This window comes from Artemia franciscana, chromosome 1 (assembly GCF_032884065.1).
Source record: "Artemia franciscana chromosome 1, ASM3288406v1, whole genome shotgun sequence".
Taxonomy (NCBI): domain Eukaryota; kingdom Metazoa; phylum Arthropoda; class Branchiopoda; order Anostraca; family Artemiidae; genus Artemia; species Artemia franciscana.
In genome coordinates, this window is record NC_088863.1 from 10,238,398 (window position 1) to 10,263,838 (window position 25,441).

The 25,441-nt window shown below is 33.6% G+C and overlaps 3 protein-coding genes across 7 annotated transcripts in view; 1 reads left to right on the plus strand and 2 right to left on the minus strand.

Moving 5' to 3' along the window:
* Window positions 1-11,166, plus strand: part of LOC136025352 (uncharacterized) — a 61,649-nt gene extending 50,483 nt beyond the window's left edge. The window contains exon 7 of the mRNA XM_065701301.1: window positions 10,999-11,166. Coding sequence (XP_065557373.1) covers window positions 10,999-11,115 — 117 coding nt within the window. The 3' untranslated portion in view covers window positions 11,116-11,166. The remainder of the gene's footprint in view (window positions 1-10,998) is intronic.
* The window catches only part of LOC136025399 (uncharacterized), a 597,112-nt gene that overhangs the window by 274,066 nt on the left and 297,605 nt on the right, over window positions 1-25,441 (minus strand). The gene's annotated exons all lie outside the window — the stretch shown is intronic.
* The window catches only part of LOC136025473 (signal peptidase complex subunit 1-like), a 48,540-nt gene that overhangs the window by 3,252 nt on the left and 19,847 nt on the right, over window positions 1-25,441 (minus strand). The window contains exons 2-3 of one of the 2 annotated variants that reach the window (XM_065701507.1): window positions 8,501-8,560; window positions 6,478-6,564 (exon numbers count right to left, since the gene is read on the minus strand). In XM_065701507.1, the coding sequence (XP_065557579.1) occupies window positions 6,478-6,564; window positions 8,501-8,560 (147 nt within the window). Of the gene's footprint in view, window positions 1-6,477; window positions 6,565-8,500; window positions 8,561-18,806; window positions 19,007-25,441 lie in introns of those variants that run through there. The other variant, XM_065701512.1, reaches the window with a different exon arrangement.

Consider the following 25,441-nt stretch of genomic DNA (forward strand, 5'->3'; position numbering starts at 1 on the left):
GAGGAAAAACCCCTTTCATATAAGGAGTAATTTCTGTTCGTTTTAAGTTTTAATGTCACTCCTTACTTTCATTTCAAAAAACTTGTTTTTTTATTTAATTTCTGAAAGTTTTTGAATTAATGCATGTCTTATTTTGGCTCTCCGTACATAAATTATTAAAATGAAATTTGCATATTAATTCTTTTTTTGGCTAAATGGCTTTCTCTTAGTTTTGATCAGACGATTTTGAGAAATAAGGGGTGGGGAAGGAGGCCTAGTTGTCCTCCAATTTTTCGGTTACTTAAAAAGGCAACTAGATCTTTTAATTTTTGACGAACGTTTTTATTAGTAAAAAAATACGCAACTTAAAAATTAACTTACGTAACAAACTTTTATATTCTTATATTTTTGATTATATATATGAGGGGGTTGGTCCCCTCGTTAATACCTCGCTCTTCACACTAAATCTTGTTTTGTCCCAATTCTTTAAGAATGACCCCTGAATCAGAAAGGCCGTAGAATAAATAGTTGAAATTACTTAAAAATTTTTTAGCATAAAGAGTGAAGTATTTATCTCCTCCTAAATACCTCGCTCTTTATGCTAAAGTATTTTTAGAACCCCTCATATGCGTAATAATCTCTGTTCGTTTTAAGTTTTGATGCTTTTCGTTACTTTCAATTGAAAAAACTTTTACATGTTTATATTTTCATTGTTTTTTTTTTTATAGTAATGCTAGAAAGTCCTGCGCCCTTTTGATTGAATTTCTCTTCACCCATGAAATATTCCTCCAAGAAAAGATCCTCCCATATAGCCCCCTCCCCTGAACCCCACACCCAAACCAAAAAAATCCCCCTGATAACGTCGGTACACTTCCCAGTAACCATTACTGTATGTAAACATTGGCCAAAGTTTGTAACTTGCAGCCCCTCTCCCAGGGACTGTGGGGGGTAAGTCATCCCCAAAGACATAGTTATTATGGTTTTAGACTATTCGGAACAAAATGGCAATCTCAAAATTTTGATCCGTTGACTTTGGTAAAAAATGAGCGTGGGAGGGGGCCTAGGTGCCCTCCAATTTTTTTGGTCACTTAAAAAGGGCACTAGAACTTTTCATTTCCGTTAGAATGAGCCCTCTTGCAACACTCTAGGACCACTTAGTCGATACGATGACCCCTGGGGAAAAAAAAATAAATAAATAAACACGCACCCGTGATTTGTCTTCTGGCAAAAAATACGAAATTCCACATTTTTGTAGATTGGACCTTGAAATTTTTTCTATAGGGTTCTCTGATATGCTGAATCCGATGGTGCGATTTTTCGTTAAGATCCTATGACTTTTAGGGGGTGTTACCCCCTATTTCCTAAAACAAGGCAAATTTTCTCAGGCTCGTAACTTCTGATGACAAAGACTAAATTTGATGAAACTTATATATTTAAAATCAGCATAAAAATCTGATTCTTTTGATATATCTTTTAGCATCAAAATTCCGTTTTTTAGAGTTTCGTTTACTATTGAGCCGGGTCGCTCCTTACTACAGTTCGTTACCACGAACTGTTTGATAATCAGCTGTAAACTTTGGTAGATATTGCATACAAAACCATTCTAGTCCAAGAGCCAGGTACTTTCAGTGGTCACTCTGTGCTTCAGGCAGTCGAACAGCAGGTCTTCAATTTTGATGTTAAAACCACTGTCGGTGCCGGAGCTAGAAATCGGCCTGACAAAAATTGCGACATTCCTCAAACTTGAAAGTCAAATATAGTCGACCGAGCAAACTCGGAGCTAAGACGAAGGTTTATAGAAAAGACGAAGGTCTCGATAATTCAAGGCTTAAGTCTTTGACCTAAGCTCATCGAAGTTTACTGATCCACGCCTAGCAAAATACTTTGTAAATGGATTTACTGAACTATCAGTCAACAATCTGACATTTGAGTCAAAACAGAGGTTGGGAATATCTTATTTACAAAGTATTACGCCAGAACGTCTGTCAAAAACTCCTGATTACCTTGAGCGTGTTTCTGGTGTGACACAAAGTTAATAAAAAATTAAATAATCTTTTTTATTCGTTCCAAGGGGGAGCGAATTAACAGCTGAAATGACAAAAAGTTAGATTCGTATTCAATTTGGAATTGAATTTTTAAGAATAGGGTTAACTAGCATGATTTAGTGGATCAACTTCTGCATAATCATCATCAATTTGGGAAAATGGAAACAAATGACCGAATTTAAATTTGACAATACCTAATTGTGTTATATACCTATTCATTCATAAAGCACAAAGTGCCTACTGCCCAATTATCTACCCCTTTCTAGGATTTCCGCTAATTCATGACATTTTCGGGTGGCAATTGAGACATACAATTTACCCCCCCCCCCCCAAAAAAAAAAATCTCAATTTAAGCCAGTCAACCATGTCGATAAGGCAAACAGTGTATAATAGATCATAATAATCAGTGCTAATATTGATTAAATTAAAAAAACAAGTTTTTTAACGGAAAGTAAGGAGCGACATTAAAACTCAAAACGCACAGAAATTACTTCGTATATGAAAGAGGCTGCTTCCTCATCAACGCCCCGTTCTTTACGCTAAAGTTTGATTCTTTCTCTCAATTCTTCTTTTTAAAAAAGTAAAAAACTTTAGCGTAAAGAGCGGGGCGTTGATGAGGAAGCAGCCTCTTTCATATACGAAGTAATTTCTGTGCATTTTAAGTTTTAATGTCGCTCCTTACTTTCAGTTAAAAAAACTTGTTTTTTTTTATTTAATTTCTGAACGTTTTTGAATCAATGCATGTTTTGATTTTGGCTCTCCGCAGAGGAATAATCAAAACGAAATTTGCATTTTTTTTTTTTTTTTTGGCTAAATGGCTTCCTCATAATTTTGATCGAATGATTTTGAGAAAAAAAGAGCGGGGGACGAAGCCTAGTTGCCCTCCGATTTTTTGGTTAATTAAAAAGGCAACTAGAACTTTTAATTTTTACGAATCTTTTAATTGGTAAAAGATTTACGTAAGTTATAAATTAGCTTACGTAAAGAACTTTTGTATTCTCATGTTTTTATTACATATATGAGGGGATTCGCCCCATCATCAGTACCTCGCTCTTTACACTAAAGCTTAAATTTTATCCTAGTTCATTAAGAATGACCCCTGAATCACAAAAGCCGTAGAATAAATAGTTGAAATTACTAAAAATACTTTAGCGTAAAGAGCAAGGTATTAGAAGGAGGTGAGCCCCTCATATGGGTAATCATTTTTGTTTGTTTTAAGTTTTATTGCTGTTCCTTACTTCCAGCTGAAAAAGCTTTTTCACATTTATTTTTTAATTGTTTTTTTTTTAAATAATGCTAGTAAATCCTGCTCTCCCTTCATGGAAATTTTTTTCTCCCATGACAAATTCTCGATGGAAAGTTCCTCCAGCATATCCTCCTCTTCTCAACCCCTCCCCCCAACCAAAAAAATCCTCCTGAAAACACCTGTATACTTCCCAATAACCATTACTATATGTAAGCACAGGTCAAAGTTTGTAACTTGTTTCCCCTCCCACGAGGACTGTGGGGGAGTAAGTCGTCCACAAAGACATAGTTATAAGGTTTTTCGACTACGTTGAATAAAATGGCTATCTCAGAATTTTGATCCGTTGACTTTGGGAAAATAATTAGCGTGGGAGGGGGCCTAGGTGCCCTCCAATTTTTTTGGCCACTTAAAGATGGCTCTAGAACTTGTAATTTCCATTAGAATGAACCCTCTTGCGACATTCTAGGACCACTGGGTCTATACGATCACCTCTGGGAAAAAAAAACAACAAAAAAACAAATAAACACGTATCCGTGATCTGCCTTCTGGCAAAAAATGCAAAATTCCACATTTTTGTAGATAGGAGCTCGAAACTTCTACAGTAGGGTTCTCTGATACGCTGAATCTGATGGTGTGATTTTCGTTAAGATTCTATGACTTTTAGGGGGTGTTTCCCCCTATTTTCTAAAATAACGCAAATTTTCTCAGGCTCGTAACTTTTGATGGGTAAGACTAAACTTGATGAAACTTATATATTTAAAACCAGCATTAAAATGCGATTCTTTTGATGTAGCTATTGGTATCAAAATTCCATTTTTTAGAGTTTTGGTTACTATTGAGCCGGGTCACTCCTTACTACAGTTCGTTACCACGAACTGTTTGATTTTAAAGAATCAATCACCTGTATGAAAAAAAGTTCCAAGAATTTTTGGTGTTGTAAATTTGGAGTTCAAAACATGGTTATATTTCTAAAGTGATATTAATTTTGGGCTCTGTAGTTAATTTTTTTTTTCAAACTAACGCCAAGGTATCTATGCCGTGTTAAGTTTTCAAAAGTTAAGCTAAATAAGTGAGTACAAACATATTCAACAAAATAAGATCTGCGTTTTTTTTTTACTAACCCTCATTTTTATGATTTGCATACTATTAGGAGTAATTATGCACTTTACCCAAAGCATATTAAAATCTGAAGAGTAGACCTGGTTAGGATATACCTGCTGAATCATATTACTCCCAAACTACTCTATATTTCATATGACAATACTTTAGGCAAAAGTTATTTCAAACCAGTTATTTCAGTCAATAACTAGGATAAATCGAAATCCTAGTGAAAAAATATAAATAAAATATAAATTATCCTATGACATTAAAGGCTGTTAAAATGATATACAGATTGACCAGGGAAATACGCATAATGTACAGCCAAAAAGAAAAAAAAACTATTAATGTAAGACTAAAACTTAAAAAGGTGGACTTACTCATGTTACGAACCTTCAGGAAATTATTGTTAATATAACCACGCAATATCTACAAATCTTATTTGGCCAATAAATTAAGCCGGCCAGTTCGCCAAGCATTATTGGCCAGTTGGCCAATTAATTAAATAATAAGAACTACAATGTGCTACAGATTCCTGCTCAGCTTTCTTTTCAAAGACGTTCCATCGTCAGAACCACGAGATTCATGTTACTACAGACCAGATCAAATTCAGAGATAGTTGACTACAATAATATTCGACTATATGTTGAGTTTACATTGGGTAGTTAGTTCCATTAATTACTTCTCCACAAACCCTGGGTGAAACTTCTAATTTGGCAACGACTCAAGAATTCAAACAACCTTTTTTTGTTACATTCTGAATTTTAGTTGACAAGAGCAATTTTGCTAATTTTTTAAATATATCACTAGGCAAACTTTGATTTTTATATTTTTCAACTATAAAGCCTTGTTTCTACTTTTCAGGTAGAAATTGCCTAGAAATTTTCAGGTTCAATTTGACTTCTTTTTTTTATATGAATTTATAAAAAAGATTTCGACAGCCATCCAAATAAGGCTACATCACGCGTGAAATACAAGCCAAATAGAATTCAAAAATAAGTGGTTAGAGCTAATTTATAACTTTGATTCATAGCTTTTTGTTAGCTAAGTGCTCAAAAAAAATTTGTTTATTTATTACTTTGATTTTTGCTTTTACAAGTCTATACTCGCTCTTTACACCCTCCAACGATATTCCCTTTTTTATTAAATCTTTCCTTAAGACATGGGCTCCATCTATACGGGCATGACGTCCTTTTTATTTACTTTATTATAACCTAGTAAACAACAGAACATTTTTGCTGGATTCTTCGTAATGGATATATCCTTACTGATCAAGAATAATAATTTTTGGATAACTAAATGATGATTCATATAAATAAAACTACAGTAAAGTTGTAACACAGCGACAAAAATAAATTGTAAAACTAAACAAACTGTTGCAATTGTTTTACATTAATTAGTTTTAAAAAAGTTTTTAATAAAAGGAGTTTTTGAAAAAAAACAGAGCGATGTTAAGACATAGAAGACCAGAGATAAGGTCATGTCATGATTAAAACAATAACGAACACAAACTAGTAATAATAGAATAAGACATATATGACAATAATTAGTTATTAATAACCTCATTAATAACTAAATAATTTTTCAGCCATATTAGGCTACCCTTTTTATAACTTACAACCGGATAATTCGATTCAATTTTTAAAATAAAAATTGATAGTGAAATTTGTTCAGGATTGGTACAATTTCACCATTTCTAGTTCTACGAAAATCCCAATTATCCTGATTTTAAATAATTGTTCAAATACAAGACATTAGATAGTGTCTTACTTATATAAAGTTAATTATTTAATTAAACTTAATTAGTTAATGTCTTAAGTATAACAGTTTCGAAGTTATCTACGTTAATGTCTTAGTCAATTAAATACTGCATTAGTTATATTAAGATGCTCGTTATCTACTGTATTTATGAGCAATTGGAAGATATGAAATGGATATAGAAATAATTTTATTTCTTAAACAAAAGTTGATAGTGGTTTTTTTTTAGAATCAGCAAATTTTTAAAATTCTGGTTTAAGAAAAATCGCCAGTAATCCTGATTATAATTATTTTTTCAGCACTAAATAACGTCTCAATCATATTAAGCTACAAGTTATCTAACATGCTTACCAACAATGCTAAGACATATCCAGCACCCCCAATATAAACCGTCATTGAATACTTTTGAACCATATACCCATAGATCCATCCAACTGCCTGTAAGAGGTAAAAAAAGTAATTGTAAATAAAGATAAAAAACTTGACACAGATCTTCTTCCCCATTTTTTAAATGAAAATACTAAGGTGTCTTTAAGAATCAGAGTGAGTGATAAATGTCTTTTTTCAATACTTAAAAAATTCAAAAAAGGATTTTTGGGGATTGGGACAGTCCCCCAACCTTTCTCAAAGGAAAGGTTGATATGAAAAGGTTGGTTTGATATAACAACTCTTTTTCATATCAAAAGATATGAAAGACTTTCTCATAATCATTGTTTACGCCATTTTTGTTATAATAAAATTTAACCAACAGTTTATTTACCTCTTCAGCTTTCTTTCAAGCTTCTGTTCAAGACTGTATCCAGATTTTTTTTTTTTTGGGGGGGGGGCGTGCACAAATCTTTAAAATCGCATAAAAATTTGTTTATATACATTTTGCGGCACTTTTATGAGTTAAGACAATTTTTTCCGGATGGCATGAGTCAAACTCCCCAAACACCCTAACACCCACAACAACCTCAAAAAAACATATAAAGTGGAGACACCTAGGAGAAAAGCACATAATTTTTTTCCTGATCAATTAGGAGAAAAGCACGACTAAAGACTTAGAAAATGTCACCAAACAGAGGCTGTGCTTTTGGCCCTTGGAGGTTGTTACATCCCTCACTCTTAATTGAGCTATTAAAAACAACTTTTTAGTTCAAAATTATATGAAAAACTGCAGATTTTGGAAATTTTTTTAACTAGTTTTTTTTTTATTGTCTCGAATAATTTCGAACAGTACTATCAAGTGATATACTGCCATTAGTATTTGGTTTTCGTTCAGACCCTAATCAAATATTCACGGCTCAAAATAACACGAAAGTGTAAACAAAAAATACAACAATATTAAATAATATCTTTCATAACAAAATAAAACATAAAATAAGAGGCAAAGACAAAATACTTATAAAGAAGTAACAATCTTTTTGTAAAAAATATTTTGTGAAAAACAATTAATAATCATAGATGAAAAAAAAAACAAATTTTTTATCCAAGTAAAGCTGATTCTTTAAAATGAAATTTAGACTAAAAAATAACAAGGAAGTAGCATCTAACTTCAGTAGCAAATTCAAATAAGTTACTCAGGATATAAATCATTGCATCTAATTTACCAACCACAAACACAGGTGGACTTCAGAAATCCCTTCAGGGCTTCTAAAAGATATTTACAAAGGAGATCTACCAAAATATTTCAATAATTAAAGTGCTTTTTCATGAGTGCAAACGCCATCTCAGAACAAAAATTAAGTTAAAAGAAGCAGAAGACAAATTAGCCAAGACGTTTTTTGGAGATGTTTTAAACGTAAGACATCCAGCTTATAAGGATGGTTTATGGCTGCTCTATCATAGAGAATAATTGACACGATTTTTGATCTTCAACCAGTATAGCTGTGAATAACATAACATTGATGAAATTCTTAACTGAAATGCAATTCCTCCAAAAAACAGACTTCCTCTTTTAGGTAACTTTCTAGTAGCTCAGCCTGCCGTAGGCTCTGCCATAAACATTTTCGCATGCTGACCACAGTACTGATTTCCTGATTCTTTTCCTCCAGCCAGAAGTACAATGCATGTTTGTGGGCAAATCGTCTGATACTTCAAATGCCCCCCCCCCCAAACACACACAGATTTCTCAAGGAACCCATTCGAAGCTGGGTCGACTATGGATGAGTCACAACACTGCACTGCACAACATAGTCACAACACTGATCCCCATTGCAAACCAAATAATCAGCAATACCAGGAATCAAATCCCTGCCCTTATGGACACAGACTATATGGCTAGACAAAGTGTCTGTGCAAAATTTTATGGAAAGCACAAAAATTTATACTGGAAGGATTGCATCCATTGGGCAGAGATACTTAAATAGCAACATGTATATAAAATACTTACAGCAAAAAGGACTATGATAACTTGAGACAATCTCTCTGCTCTTTTCTGTCCAATGAAATCCTGAAATACAAGAAATCTCAAAAAAAGCTCAATATCTAACACCAATTCACTTAACAAAAAATAAAAATAGGACTCCATTTTACAAAAGTTTTTAGCCTAAACATCAAGCCCTCTGGAAGGAGGGGTAAGAAATAGTCACTCAAAATACTCCCTTTCTGTGTTTCCTTCAGTATTTTCATTTGACCTTTAGAAACCTTATTTTTGATCGTCTTCTTTCTTTATCCCATAATAAATAGAACAATTATAATATACTCACCTTGTAACAACATTTTTAGTAACAACCAACATTGTCTTAATGCAAAGAGGTCAGTTGACACAAATTTTCTTCAGTCATATGAAAACAATGTCAGAGTAATTGAAAGAGGATTTTTTGCCGATATTTTTTCTTTTATTTTTCTCAGGCCTTTGATATGTCATATCACAAGAAATTATTATAAAATGACCAGTAAACAGGGTCCAAGTGATAATGTAACCATAAAAGGCGTATACACTTGGATATTATAGTTATTCATCAAGTAAAATTTGATGTTTTTTTTATGTAATTTCCGAACGTTTTTGAATTAATGCATGTTTGATTTTGGCTCTCCACACATAAATTATTAAAATGAAATTTGTATATTAATTCCTTTTTTGGCTAAATGGCTTTCTCTTAGTTTTGATCAGACGATTTTGAGAAATAAGGGATGGGAAAGGAGGCCTAGTTGCCATGCAATTTTTCGGTTACATAAAAAGGCAACTTTAAATTTTTATTTTTAACGAATTTTTCTATTAGTAAAAAATATACGTAACTTAAGAATTATCTTACGTAACAAACTTTTATATTCTTTAATTTTTATTATGTATATGAGAGGGTTTGTACCCTCGTTAATACCTCGTTCTTTACACTAAATCGCAAGTTTTGTCCCAATTCTTTAAGAATGACCCCTGAATCAGAAAGGCCGTAGAATGAATAGTTGAAATTACTAAAAATACTATAGCATAAAGAGCGAGGTATTTATCTCCTCCTAAATACCTCGCTCTTTATGCTAAAGTATTTTTAGAACCCCTCACATGCGTAATAATCTCTGTTCGTTTTAAGTTTCAATGCTACTCTTTACTTTCAATTGAAAAAAAATTTTCTATGTTTACTTTTTCATTGTTTTTTTATAGTAATTTTAGAAAATCCTGCGCCCTTTTCATTTAATTTCTGTTCCCCCATGACACATTTCTCCATGGAAAGATCCTCCCACATAGCCCCCTCCCCTCAACCCCACCCCCAAAACCAAAAAAAATCCCCTAAAACCGACTGTACACTTCCCAATAACCATTATTATATGTAAACACTGGTCGAAGTTTGTAAGTTGCAGCCCCACCCCCAGGGACTTTGGGGGAGTAAGTCATTCCCAAAGACATAGTTATTATGGTTTTTGACTATGCGGAACAAAATGGCTATCTCAAAATTTTGATCTGTTGACTTTGGAGAAAAAATGAGCGTGGGAGGGGGCCTAGGTGCCCTCCAATTTTTTGGTCACTTAAAAAGGGCACTAGAACTTTTCATTTCCGTTAGAATGAGCCCTCTTGCGACATTCTAGGACCACTTGGTCGATACGATGACCCCTGGGGAAAAGAAAAAAAAATAAAAAACAAACAAATAAACACGCACCCGTGATTTGTCTTCTGGCAAAAAATACAAAATTCCACATTTTTGTAGATAGGAGCTTGAAACTTCTACAGTAGGGTTCTCTGATACGCTGAATCTGATGGTGTCATTTTCGTTTAGATCCTACGACTTTTATGGGCTGTTTTCCCCTATTTTCTTAAATAATGCAAATTTTCTCAGGCTCATAACTTTTGATGGGTAAGACTAAACTTGATGAAGCTTGTATATTTAAAATCAGCATTAAAATGCGATTCTTTTGATGTAGCTATTGATATCAAAATTCAATTTTTTAGAGTTTTGGTTACTATTGAGCCGGATCGCTCCTTACTACAGTTCGTTACCACGAACTGTTTGAAAATTACCGAGAAAAAAGACTTTAAAATAAAACCTAGCCTTTTAAAGTGAGTATATGATTTGTTTCTGCCAGACTGCCACCCTTCAGGAATCTCTGCAGAATATGCACGACCATAAAAAACGATTTGATCATAAATCTAATCCATTTTTAGGGCCAATCCTGCTGAACTTTTCACTAATATTTTTCCTTCAAAATCAAATATAAATAATAGTTTTCGGCTCACCTTTTACTGAGTTTTGTTTTATGGTTTTTGAGAAATCAAGCTGATTATATTTGCAAAGAATAAACGAAAATAAAAATTAAAATACAACAGTTAAAGACATTTATAAGAAAGCATGTTATTTGTTTCTGTCGACATGGTAGTCCGAAGGAATTCCTGGAGACCAGTGACCTACATGGCCCAAAATAAACAAAATTTTAACCAAAAACCTATTTTATTTTCAGAACCAATCTGGCTGTGTTCCCTTCGATTTTAATGGATATGGAGGAAATGACAATAACTTCAATTCAATCGATGAATGCAAATTTTTCTGTGATAAAAATAATAAGAACAGCACATAGTAAATTTTAATCTGATTGATCATACTATTTAATAAAGTTTTGCTTCGAAAATTCAAACTCGTATTATCATCAGTAAGTACGTCCAAGATTCACGCCCTACCTTATTTAGACAAAAAAATCACGTAAACAATGAATTCTTAGCGACAACATTAAATAATGCGTGTCCATAAACATATATATTAGCCAACATTAAGAAAACAGTAAATGGTGCTTTTGTTTTTCTCATGTTCCAAATTTTGTGCGATATATAAGCATATACACATCTGAAAGCAACATTAAGAAAACTTGTGATGTCCAGGACAACAATGAACAATCTGGCTAGGTACGGCACACAGACTCAAGAAAGAAGAGGAAGATGGGCTACGTATTTACAGGTGAAAGAATAGACTACTTTCCAATTTTGATTATGTGTATATGGCCAGGTGGTTTTGGCCAACCCTCATATAAGAATGAGCAAATAATTAAATTTAGTTTTTATTTTCCATTCAAAAAACATGTCAGAACAAATAAAAATAAGACAAAATTATTTTTCAACTGAAAAAACGGATTTTCCAATTGGCTACTTCATTGGCTTTCTGTCTATAGAAAGCCAAATGAAAACGATACTTTATCTTGAAGAGAAACGTACAAAGAATGCAGAAAAAAACGGAAAAAATAGAAATACATAAGCATCGACGTATATTTAAATCCTGTTTTCACTTGATCCTGCTTTACTTAAATCCCTATTTCTCCACGCTGAACTTGAATCCCATTTTTAATTACGGATAAAATGAAGTTATCCAGCTAGAAAAAAAATCTGCCAAGAATTTATTTTCCAAAATAAAATAAGAAAACCTATTTTTCAATTGGCTGATTCATTGGTTTTTTGTCCATGGAACGCCATATCAAATCGGTATTTTACTCTATAGTTACTAAAACAAATAAGAATAACAAAACATGAAAAGAAATAGAAAGCCTTTGCGTATATTTAAAGTTTCTTTTCATTTGACATTTTAAAGACAAAGCGGACATCTAACCAGCCAAATAACATCAGCATAACCTTTGAAAACCAATTTTTCTATTGGCTGATTCATTGATTTTTGTCCATGGAGCACCAAATAAAAACAGTTCTTGGCTCCACCATGAACAGAAATGCGTAGGAATAAAACACGTGAATGAAAATTGAAATACATAAGCATCCGCGTATAATAAAATTCTTTTTTCTTTTTGACATTTTTAAGACAAATTGGAGAGCTAATTTACAAGTAAAGTGACATATGAAAAATATTCCATATAACATAGGAAAACAGATTTGTCAACTGAGTGATCAATTGTGGCGTTTAAAAACACCAAAACACCAAATGAAAACAGGCTCATTTGAGGTTAAATAGAAGGTTCTGTAGCAAAAATTAAAGAAGGAGCAATGATTGAACGAACCGCAAACTTGGCAGCAACACTGAAAATACATCTTGACTTGTATATTTACAATGGACCTATTATTTTTAAATACAGCCTTCTTCTAAGCCTTATATTCCAATAAATTATTTTTTGTCATTTGACGTCCTTTTCAAAGTCATTTCCATATAATTGTGTTTTTGTACTTTCTACAATCAAAAAGTTCTCCTGTATTGGAGTAAACATCAGCTAGATACTTTTAATCCAAGAAGGTTAGCTTAGCACTCATATTTATTTCAATTAACATTTTGAATTAGCAGAATACGAACAAAGCATGGGCTTAGAGTACGCCTAGATTCATCGATACTTTTAATCTAAGAAGGTTAGCATAGCACTCATATATAACATTTTCAATTAACAGAATGCGAAGAAAACATAGGCTTAGATTTTTTCCACGTTTTACGCTCGGCTGAGTAAAAAGATATCAAAACCTGGGAGAAAAAGAAAGAAAAACGGGACTTTGGGACGTTAAAATGAGAAAGATTGTTGGACGCAACTTAATAGAGCACCTTCGAGCAGTATGTCTAAAAAAAAATCCTTAAATCGCTTGGTGCTTGTATGATATACACCCTACCGAATGTTCCTCTGGCGTTCAATCCTACAGAAATATACAAAGGTAAGGTAGAAATATAATACTTTAGAAAAAAATTGGTCCATATATTTGGACATTAGGGGGGAGAAGGTAAGTATAGCGGGTCTGCATGCCTAAGGTGTTAGTTAGAACTATTCTGCATATTATATAGTAAGAATTGTTTTCTACCTTCACTGTCCAAGTATTTTAACCCTTCCCCCCCTATTATGTGCAAACATAAAGCTCAAATGATATATTCACCATCTATTCTGTCACTTCTTTTTGTCTTATCTCACGCTAAGATGAAAGAAACCAACGAAAAAAACGGTTCTATAATATGGCAATGAATGAACAACTTAAGGGGTAGGTCGTTTATCATACAAGTCCCACTCGCTTTATTACAAGCCTCTTCTCTTCAAAATACAGTCGAAGGTCCATGCCTATGTGCGATGAGGAAGATGCGTGAAAAGAAAAACAAAAGAAATAAAAGATACATGTTACTCATGGGAATAACTTGACTTCTGTCAGGATTCTTCATGAAATCCATCAAGGATTTTATGTATGAACTTCAGGAAAAAAAATAGAAAATATTATTTTTATATTATTATTATTATTATATTATTTTTATATTATATATTATTTTATAATAATTATTATTATATTATTATTATTACTAAAATTATTATTTTATTATCATTATATTATATTATTATCAGATATTATTTAATGTTTATTATTAAAATAATTGGAGATATTAAAATAGCAAAATTTGTCGGACAACACAATCAAGCAGCTTTGTTCCTAGCCCTGCTTACTCATGCGAATTGATTTTTGACTTTTGTAGTTGTCGAGAGTTATTTATAATTGCTCATGAAGCCTATTTATAAAGTTGAGCAGCCTAGTTTATGAAGTTGAAAATGACAGTAAATATTAAGAAAAAAGAACAAAGATTGCCCAGCAAATAATTCAAGGTATTTTGCCTTTTTTCTCAAATTTATTTTCTGAAACCATTATTCCCCTGAAGAAACCTAACATACCTTCCTCAACCTTTCAAAGTACCCACGCTTCAGAACAATGTGTACACCAATTGAAGTATTCATAATAAAATCACGCAGCAAAAAAAATATCCGCTATCGTGTTATCTAACTTAATTTACAAAAATAAATAAGTGTTTATAGCAACTGAGTATACTACGGCGCTTCGCTAAGAATCATTAACAAAGTAATTGTTTACTAAATTATACAAATTAATATTGTAACATTAGGCATTTTTCAGCAAATATCAGTTTGATCACATCTTCGTCAAACGTGACTATTTATTTGATATACTTACTTTCTTTTCATAATAAAAACGTTGATACTACTCAGCTCTTAGTTTGAATCTGTCAAGTGGAAAATTTTAAGAGTACTACAGATACCAGATAACGCTATTTCAAGAAAACTCTTTTTTCTTTTTTAAGTAACCTTTTCAAAGGAATCTAAATCATTTCAGGTTTGTCAATTTCATTTTATCCAAAACTGGAATCTATTAAAATAGGGTCGCTAGTTCAGTGTTATATTAATTCTGATGTTGTTACGGTCTAAACGGCTACATCATTACTCTTTGTGCAGTACTGAAGTGGGCTACATCACAATAGCGCAGCACTTATGATAATAAATGTTTCAACCTGTAAGGTTTGGACGTAACAGCAGTGTATTGCAAGGATACAGCAGCGTTCTGCATCATAACAGTGCAGAGATCATGATCATCAGTGCTGCAGCTTGTAAGGTTTTGATATAGAAGAAGCAGCAGTGTAGTACAAGGATACAGTAGCGTGCTGCATTATAACAATGGCACTCATGATGATAAGTGCTGCAGCTTGTAAAGTTTTGATGTAACTTATATTTCGAGGCACAAAATGAGGAACTGTAATTCACCTATATGGAGGTTTCGGCTATAATTCTAATGCTTCACTTCGATCTGACACCATTTTCGAGACCTTTCAGATTATTTTTCGAAGTTGGCATAAATTTGTTTACGCAATAGATTTTTACCAATAAAATTAAGTTGCCATTCTTGGATCAGCTTCAACTTGCAATTTTGTTGAATATACGGATTACTATTTAGTTTTTTTTTGTATATGCTCCCTTGTGAAATTTGTTTCACATCTTCTGCATACCATATCGTTTTCAATGTTATTTTTGGGGTAGAGCCCTATTTTAACCTATAAACAATATACCATATTAATTCAGATTCAAACGGGTTTTGTATAATTTTGTATACTTGCATTCTCTGACCAACTTGTATAAAACCCAATTCAGGACTCAGCTAAACTCTTTGTTTGGACGTAACACGTCACGGATATGGCTCTCGAAATACTAGTCCTGGGTAGGTCAATGTAGTTACAAAGTATATAAATACACGGTGTTAACAATGAAGGCATTCATATTCAGTGATTACTTCCACGACATTCAACTGAAGACATTCAACTTCCATGACATGGCAACTACAAGGAGTATTCGAATCTCATTCCATTTTGATTTGAGGATTTAAGAACGTACCAGGAGAGTAATCAATGCTTTAAACAGTTATGAACTGTGCTAACTAAAAAATTCCTTAAAAAGTATCACAGATACGCAAAATAACCTTTGGTTTTAAAATTATTAGAGGAAATTATTTGCTATAAAACAAAAGGTCAAAAATTTTAAGGCAATAGGCTATCTTAAAGAATCACCCTACCTCGTATACAGACTATTTTAGTTTGTGTGGCCAAATTATTTATAATTGATTGTGTGGTCTGACAATAACTTATAGAGCTTGAATAAACGACAGAAAACTAAAATCCAACGCCTACTTTCAAAAAAAAACTTAGAAAAACCATTCAACTCCTCCCGTTTCGTGTCAGATATAGAGATATATTCAGTTTTAATGAAACTTACATCATCACATAGTTGGAATTTAGTTTTTTTTATTACATGGACCAAATTTTTTTTAAGTTCCCGAGAGAGCAGTCCCCAAAAAAGTCTAACACACCTTTCCATAAAACGCCAGAAATAACTTTAAAGAACTGGCTGAGTAATTTGGCCGTTTTGGGAGTTCCCCGTGGTGTCAATCCCTTTGATTGCCGTAATCGCCGATAAAAGGCAAGTAGAGTTTGGCTGTTTCTTCAGTCAAACAACAAATTCTTGACAGCTTTCAATGATAGCTAGTCCCCCTTAGAGGATTCACTAATGGATCATTTGTCTTTGAGAGGGTCAGTTGCCGCTGAAACTTGCAAGATAATTTCTAAGGCATCGCATCTCTTTATACAGTTTCGCATCAGCTAAGAGATAAAGTAGTAGCATAAATAAAAAAAATAAGAATAAGCAACGTTAAACTTAATTAACAACGCCGTTTAAAACAACGGCGTTAGGTGTGGTTCCTTCTTCAAATTCTAGGTCTTGGAAGCAGTTCCTCGGTTCTTCCTGTGCAAAGTCGATGGTTCTTGAGTCAGTTACGGAGTAGGAACTGATAATAATAATTTCGTCATTGAAAAATTCTTCATCTGGATTCGACCAAATTCCTGCCAAATTAATTAAACATATTCTTCACTCAATTATTAAGCCACTGTGCCACTTGGTTAACCAGTCATTCAAGCTCAGAATATTCCCTCAGCGTCTCAAGTTAGCACGAGCGATAGCAGTATTTAAAGGAGGTGACCGGGAGGACCCGGGGAACTATAGGCCTATATCTCTTCTGTCTGTTTTTTTTTTTTCTAAAATATTTGAAAAGGCTCCGCTAAAGCGTTTGCTCAGTTTCCTAGACGCGAAGAAGTTTTTTCATCGGCACCAATGTGGTTTTCGGGAGAAGTGCTCAACAGAACACGCATGTAATATGCTTCTTCATTTTGTACGACAGTCTTTAGACTTCGGCCTTATCCCTGCGGCAATATTCCTTGATGTGAAGAAAGCTTTTCACAGCCTCACACACGAGATACTTATTGGTAAGTTGTCGCATCAAGGTATTCGTGGGGAAGCTCTGTCCTGGTTTTCTTCATTCCTAACTAGCCGATCCATTGCAGTAGAAGCTTCTGATGAGCATGTTCTAGTTGAATATGGAGTGCCACAAGGCTCAGTTCTTGGGCCATCCCTTTCCCTCATATATGTCAACGACCTCTATCGACTATTTAGCAACCCACGATCTGATTTCTTTTCTTATTTGTGCCAGAAAGGAGATGCTGTCATTGGAGCCTTGGATACGCCTGGTCAACATGAAGAACTCTTTGCTTTCGCCGACGACACCACCCTGGGGGCTGCAGCGCCTGATGAATTGTCTCTTATCTTTAAGCTACAATTGATGACAGAAAGCATATATCGTTGGTTTGATGCAAATTTGTTAGCTTTGAATGAAAAAAAAATCGTTTCTTCTTATATTCTCCCGCATAGGCAAAAGCTGCCCTACAGTGACAGAGCTTAAAACATCTAAGGGATCCATATCCCGCCCAGCTGACCGGTTTATTCGATTCCTTGGGATACTTCTGGATGAAAATCTATCTTTCAAACGGCATGTTGAGTCAATGAGATCAAAGGTTTCTCGAGGCCTTGGAATTATTCGGAAGCTGAAGCTAGTCTTTCCTTTTTCTATCCTTCGTCTATTATACTTCTCTCTTATTTACCCTTATTTATGCTACTGCTCGTCAGTGTGGATGTCAACATTTCTATCTGTACTTATACCTTTACATAATCTCCAACTGAAAGCAGCAAAAATACCACCCATATTTCTGTTGAACTTCTGAAAATTAAAGATATTCATACATTACACCTCTCTTTCATTGCATTTCAGTATTTCCGTGGAGACCTTCCATCAAGTTTTTCCGGGCTTCTTGAAACTGTTCGAAATGTCAGTCCTTATGAAACTAGAAACAAGGATGATGTGCAAGTGCCATCCGCCCCTGCAGTGCGCTCGGACTTTGGTCTGATAGTTGCTGTCGGACACGCCTGGAATTCCATTCCTGTTGGGATTCGACAGTCCTGTACCATAGGCTCCTTCAAGAAACGGTTGAAGAATTTTTTTAATTAAAAAAAAAATAATTTAAATTATAATATTGATCAGTTATTTATATTGTTTTGTTATCAAGATTTATTTTATTTAATTAATTATTTAGATTGAATTTAATTATTTAGATTTGGGTGGTGTGAGTGTCGGATCCTAGATGTATATATATATTTTTTTTTTAAGTAGGTGGTGCGGAGATCAGTTGCATTCGGGTGGGGATTGGTGAGTAGACTCTAAATATATTTTAAGTGTGAATGTATTTAATAGTTATTTATGTTTTGTTTTTTTCCCAAATAACGGGCCATTGAGCCCTTTGGGATATTTTTTGTTTATAAATGGATGGATATTTATAATAAAAGAAACTTATATGTTAACTTATGTTTAGTTTTCCAAATACCTACTGACAAAATCATAAAACGTTTTGGAAATCAAACAAAGAAAATAAAACAGTCAAACATTAGCATTCGAGACTCAAAAGGAAAAAAGAACTTAAATTTATAATTCAGTGTAATTAGGACAAAACATACTCTGTATGTATATTTTAACTGTTTTTAATATTCCTTAATATTTTCGATTTCAAGTACGTTCTTAAAAGCCCTTTGTCTGTCTCACTAGGTTTTACTAAAATTTGACAATACAACATCTAAAAAAGTAACAAAACTCAAAGATGGCGTTATTTGAAAATTTATATTATTCGAAATACCATTTAAAAATGCAAAAAAAATTTCATATTTTCTATTTATCCTTTCCAGCAGCTTTCTTCTTTTTCCCTTTAGGGGTATCGACAGTATCAACCCCTGCAGTAGATACTACTTCAGGCTTCCTCCATTTAACGGGATTCATTTGATACATAGGCCATGGAATGGAGCACAACTAAAATACGATACAAATTAGGTAAACAAATGTATACATGATTGAAAGAAAATTTGGAACAAACCCAAAATTGTACATAATGTCAACTATGCACAATAACAATCAGAAAAAGAACAGTTTTAAAAAACTAAATTAGCTGTTAGTTTAATTAGCTGTTTGCTCATAAATTAATTAGTTAATAATAATTTTTTAACTAATTAGTTAATAAATTTTTAGTTAAATAATAAATTAATTAGCTGTTAGCTAATAAATTATAAATTAGCTGTTTGCTAAATTAGCTAATTAGCTGTAAGCCTCGCTCTTTACACCCTCCAATGAAATTCCATTTTTTTATTAAATCTTTCCTTATGACATGTGCCCAGTCCATACAGGCACGACCTCCTTTTGATTTACTTTATCATAGCCTTGTAAACAACACAGCATTTGTGCTAGATTCTTCTTAATGGGTATACCCTTACTGATCCAGATTAATAATTTTTGATAACTAAATGACGATTAATATAAATAAAACTACCGTAAAGTTGTAATACAGCGACAAAAACAAAGTGTAAAACTAAACAAACTGTTGCAATCGTTTTACATTAATTAGTTTAAAAAAAGTTTAGTTAAAATAAAATTAGTTTAAAAAAATCTAACTAACTGTTGGTACCTTGTTAGAAGTCAAACCCATCAAGCTACGTAATAATTTTTCTTTTTATTAAGGTGGACTTATTTGAGTTCGTTAAATTGAGTCATAAAATCATTAAAAAAAATTATGAGTGAAGGGCTAAAAGTAAGGTCATTAGGCCATTGCCTCTAACCCAACCCCTAACTATGAAGCATAGACTTCTATTATCAAAATATGCTAGATAGATATTTCACAAAAGATCATCATGTAAGATGGTTAAATCTGAGTGATGCAAGGACTTTCAATCTATATGATCGGAGGAAACAAATTTAGACTCTATGCCCTGTTCCCCTGAAAACATATCTCTCAACCGAATGTTACACAATATCTTTCTAGTTATGACCCATAAGAGACTACCTAGTTGTCACAAACAAAACCAAGTACATTTTTAAAAATGTTTGATTTTCAACACATTATTGAAGTATTGAAGGGTTTCTTAGCTTTTTGATGACAAATGTAAGACAAAAATTGTAATATAGAATTCCAAAGTCATAGATTTTAACATTTCATTTTAACAAATTGACAATTTAACAGATTTTTACTAAATGTGGCATTTAAGGATTCATTTACGCGTTAATAGGTCGGAGAAAAAATTATTCAACTCCTTCCCTCAATACGAAATTTGAAGTCGCCTTACCACCCCTCCGCTCCCTTCTGCAGACACTGCGGATATGTTATCTTGATGACCTGGATAAAAAATATTTTCTGCAGATTATCTCTACCTCCTTCCCAAAGTTAAAATGTAAGGTCCTTTACCCCCCCCCCCCCAAAAAAAAAAAACTCCCTGGAAGTTTGATTCCATCCTTCAAGCCATTTCGGACATTTTACATATAATTTGAAAACAGAGCTTAGCTTGCAACGTTGTTTGCATGCTCAAGGAAAAAGTAATATTTGGTCTCACAAAAAGATATCATCCCTGAAAACCTGTCAGTTGATTATTTTTCAAGAGGAAATTCAGGAAATTCAGCAGACAGAAATTTGGGGAAAATGAACCTTGATAAGAAAGGTGTTGACAAGTGACTTATCAGGCACTAGGTTCTCAGTGACTTTGCGCGAAGGGGGATGTTACAAAAAGTTAAGTGCTTTGACGCAGAAGAGTTGAGAAAAAAAAAGTTAGACTTGGTGGGAATGTTTTCTGAAAAGAGTTCAAGGAGTAATTTCACGGAAGCAATATGATAAAGTGAGAGGAGTAATATGGAGTTATTTCACACTTATTTTGTCGATTTTAATAGATGTAGCTACTCTCAAAAAAGAATCAAGCAATGCTTAAAGAAGTTGAAACATAAGCTAAATATATTCATTATTATGTCCATCGCTCAAATCTCTGTCAATACACTAAATAACTTCATGTCTGCAGATGCAAAACTTCTTTTCTTGCATCCATGCATTACATATGTGTCTTAGTCGAAGCAAAAAGCCTCATAAACTCTTCATTAGAACTCTACAAGAACGCGGAGAAAAGAGGATGATCTCGAATGGCTAGCTGCAAACGATAGTTCTATTGGTTTCCATCTGTTCAGATCATCCGGTTACGTTTAGATGCTATTCAAGATTAAATAGAAAAAACCAAGTGTTTTAAATGAAAGTGAGGAGCAACATTAAAACTTAAAACGAACAGAAATTACTCCGTATATGAAAGAGGCTTTTCCTCCTCAACGCCCCGCTCTTTACGCTAAAGTTCGATTCTTTCTCTTAACTCCATTTTTAAAACAGTAAAAAAGTTTGGCGTAAAGAGCGGGGCATTGAGGAGCAAAATACGATTTCCCCTCGGAAAAAAAAAACAAACACGCATCCGTGATCTGTCTTTTGGCAAAAAAAAAGCGAAATTCCACATTTTTGTAGATAGGAGCTTGAAACTTCAACACTAAGGTTCTCTGATACGCTGAATCTGATTGGGTGATTAGTATTTTTAGAACCCCTCATATGCGTAATAGTCTCTGTTCGTTTTAAGTTTTGATGCTTCTCGTTACTTTCAATTGAAAAAACTTTTTCATGTTTATATTTTCATTGTTTGTTTTTTTATAGTAATGCTAGAAAGTCCTGCGCCCTTTTGATTGAATTTCTCTTCACCCACGAAATATTCCTCCAAGAAAAGATCCTCCCATATAGCCCCCTTCCCTGAACCCCACACCCAAACCAAAAAAAATCCCCCTGATAACGTCGGTACACTTCCCAGTAACCATTACTGTATGTAAACATTGGCCAAAGTTTGTAACTTGCAGCCCCTCTCCCAGGGACTGTGGGGGGTAAGTCATCCCCAAAGACATAGTTATTATGGTTTTAGACTATTCGGAACAAAATGGCTATCTCAAAATTTTGATCCGTTGACTTTGGTAAAAAAAATGAGCGTGGGAGGGGGCCTAGGTGCCCTACAATTTTTTTGGTCACTTAAAAAGGGCACTAGAACTTTTCATTTCCGTTAGAATGAGCCCTCTTGCAACACTCTAGGACCACTTGGTCGATACGATGACCCCTGGGAAAAAAATAAAAATAAAATAAACACGCACCCGTGATTTGTCTTCTGGCAAAAAATACGAAATTCCACATTTTTGTAGATTGGACCTTGAAATTTTTTCTATAGGGTTCTCTGATACGCTGAATCCGATGGTGCGATTTTCATTAAGATCCTATGACTTTTAGGGGGTGTTACCCCCTATTTTCTAAAATAAGGCCAATTTTCTCAGGCTCGTAACTTCTGATGACAAAGACTAAATTTGATGAAACTTGTATATTTAAAATCAGCATAAAAATCTGATTCTTTTGATATATCTTTTAGCATCAAAATTCCGTTTTTTAGAGTTTCGTTTACTATTGAGCCGGGTCGCTCCTTACTACAGTTCGTTACCACGAACTGTTTGATAATCAGCTGTAAACTTTGGTAGATATTGCATACAAAACCATTCTAGTCCAAGAGCCAGGTACTTTCAGTGGTCACTCTGTGCTTCAGGCAGTCGAACAGCAGGTATTCAATTTTGATGTTAAAACCACTGTCGGTGCCGGAGCTAGAAATCGGACGGACAAAAATTGCGACATTCCTCAAACTTGAAAGTCAAATATAGTCGACCGAGCAAACTCGGAGCTAAGACGAAGGTTTATAGAAAAGACGAAGATCTCGATAATTCAAGGCTTAAGTCTTTGACCTAAGCTCATCGAAGTTTACTGATCCACGCCTAGCAAAATACTTTGTAAATGGATTTACTAGTAACAACAATCTGACATTTGAGTCAAAACAGAGGTTGGGAATATCTTATTTACAAAGTATTACGCCAGAACGTCTGTCAAAAACTCCTGATTACCTTGAGCGTGTTTCTGGTATGACAGAAAGTTAATAAAAAATTAAATAATCTTTTTTTTCGTTCCAGGGGAGAGCGAATTAACAGCTGAAATGACAAAAAGTTAGATTCGTATTCAATTTGGAATTGAATTTTTAAGAATAGGGTTAACTAGCATGATTTAGTGGATTAACTTCTGCATAATCATCATCAATTTGGGGAAATTGAAACAAATGACCGAATTTATGAGAATTAATTTGTATTAACGTACTAACACTCATATTTACCATACTCGGCACTCATTAAAAATATTCATGTTTTACTTAGTATATTTACTTATTTAAATATGACAATACCTAATTGTGTTATATACCTATTCATTCATAAAGCACAAAGTGCCTAATACTCAATTACCTACCCCTTTCTAGGATTTCCGCTAATTCATGACATTTTCGGTTGGCAATTGAGACATACAATTTACCCCCCCCCCCCCCTCCCAAAAAAAAAAATCTCAATTTAAGCCAGTCAACCATGTCGATAAAGCAAACAGTGGTCGATAACAAAACATAATAATCAGTGCTAATATTGATTTTAAAGAATCAATCACCTGTATGAAAAGAAGTTCCAAGAATTTTTGGTGTTGTAAATTTGGAGTTCAAAACACGGTTATGTTTCTAAAGTGATATTAATGCAGATATTATGTGAAAGCAGCTTTAATTAATGAATCTGATGAAAATACAATTAGATATACGGTCTGGATTTTCGGGCTCTGTAGTTTTATTTTATTTTTTCAAACTAACGCCAAGGTATCTATGCCATGTTAAGTTTTTCAAAAGTTAAGCTAAATAAGTGAGTACATATTCAACAAAAAAAGGAGCTGCAGTTTTTTGTACTAACCCTTATTTTTATGATTTGCATACTATTAGGAGTAAGTGTGCACTTTACCTAATGCATATTAAAATCTAAAGAGTAGACTTGGTCAGGATATACCTGCTGGATCACATTACTCCCAAACTACTCTATATTTCATATGACAATACTTCTGGCAAAAGTTATTTCGAACCAGTAATTTCAGTCAATAACTAGGATAAATCCAAATCCTAGTGAAAAAATACAAAATAAATTATCCTATGTCATTAAAGGCTGTTAAAATGATATACAGATTGACCAGGAAAATACGCATAAAGTACAGCCAAAAAAAAAAAAAAACAACTATTAATGTAAAACTAAAACTTAAAAAGGTGGACTTAGTCATGTTAGCTGCTGAAAGGTTCACTTATAAATGTTCATACGAACCTTCAGAAAATTATTGTTAATATAACCACCCAATATCCACAAATCTTATTCTGTTGCCCAATAAATTAAATAATAAGAGCTACAATGTGGTACAGATTCCTGCTCAGCTTTCTTTTCAAAGACGTTCCATGGTCAGAACCACGAGATTCATGTTACTACAGACCAGATTAAATTTAGAGATAGTTGACTACAATAATATTCGACCATGTGTTGAGTTTACATTGGGTAGTTAGTTCCATTAATTCCTCCTCCACAGACCCTGGGTGAAACTTCTATTTTGGCAACGACTCAAGAATTCAAACAACCTTTTTTGTTACATTCTGAATTTTAGTTGACAAGAACAATTTTACAAATTTTTTAAATATATCACTAGGCAAGCTTTCATTTTTATATTTTTCAACTATAAAGCCTTGTTTCTACTTTTCAGGTTATCATCACAATTTTAGCTTCAATTTGACTTCTTTTTTTACATGAATTTATAAAAAAGATTTCGACAACCGTCCAAATAAGGCTACACCACGCTTGAAATACAAGCCAAATAGGATTAAAAAAATAAGTGGTTAGAGTCAATTAATAACTTTGATTCGTAGCTTTTTTTGTTAGCTAAGTGCTCAAAACAATTTGTTTATTTATTACTTTGATTTTTGCTTTTACAAGTCTATAAAAAAATATTGGCACCAAAAGCATCCCTATACAGTTAAAGTTTTATGACCCATAGCATTCCTTTACTCGTTAGATTCCCAATTCCATTTAATTGCCCCACCACTAAATAATTTGTCAGGACTATTAGACTATACCTTATCTAAGAACCAACCAACCATGGGAAAATAAATTTTATTTTAGAAATAACAGTTGATACAGGGATTTTTTCAGAAGTGGTAGAATCTTCTCACCGAATTCTAAGGAAACCCATACTACTGCTACTACTAACAATTCACTGCAGGACTAAGCCACGAGAGGTCAGCTACGCACGCTCCTCCTCCTTCCTAATCGATTCAAAGCCTCGCTCTTTACACTCTCCAAAGAAATTCACTTTTTATTAAATCTTTCCTTAAGACATGGCCGTCCTGGCCGAGTGGGTTGGTGCACTGGATTCGGGATCCTTTGTCTGAGAGGACGCGGGTTCGAATCCTGATGTACCCAATTCCTCAGTTTGGGACGGGGGTCAGTGGCGTGACTCTGTAAGCTTAGCCAGAGTCG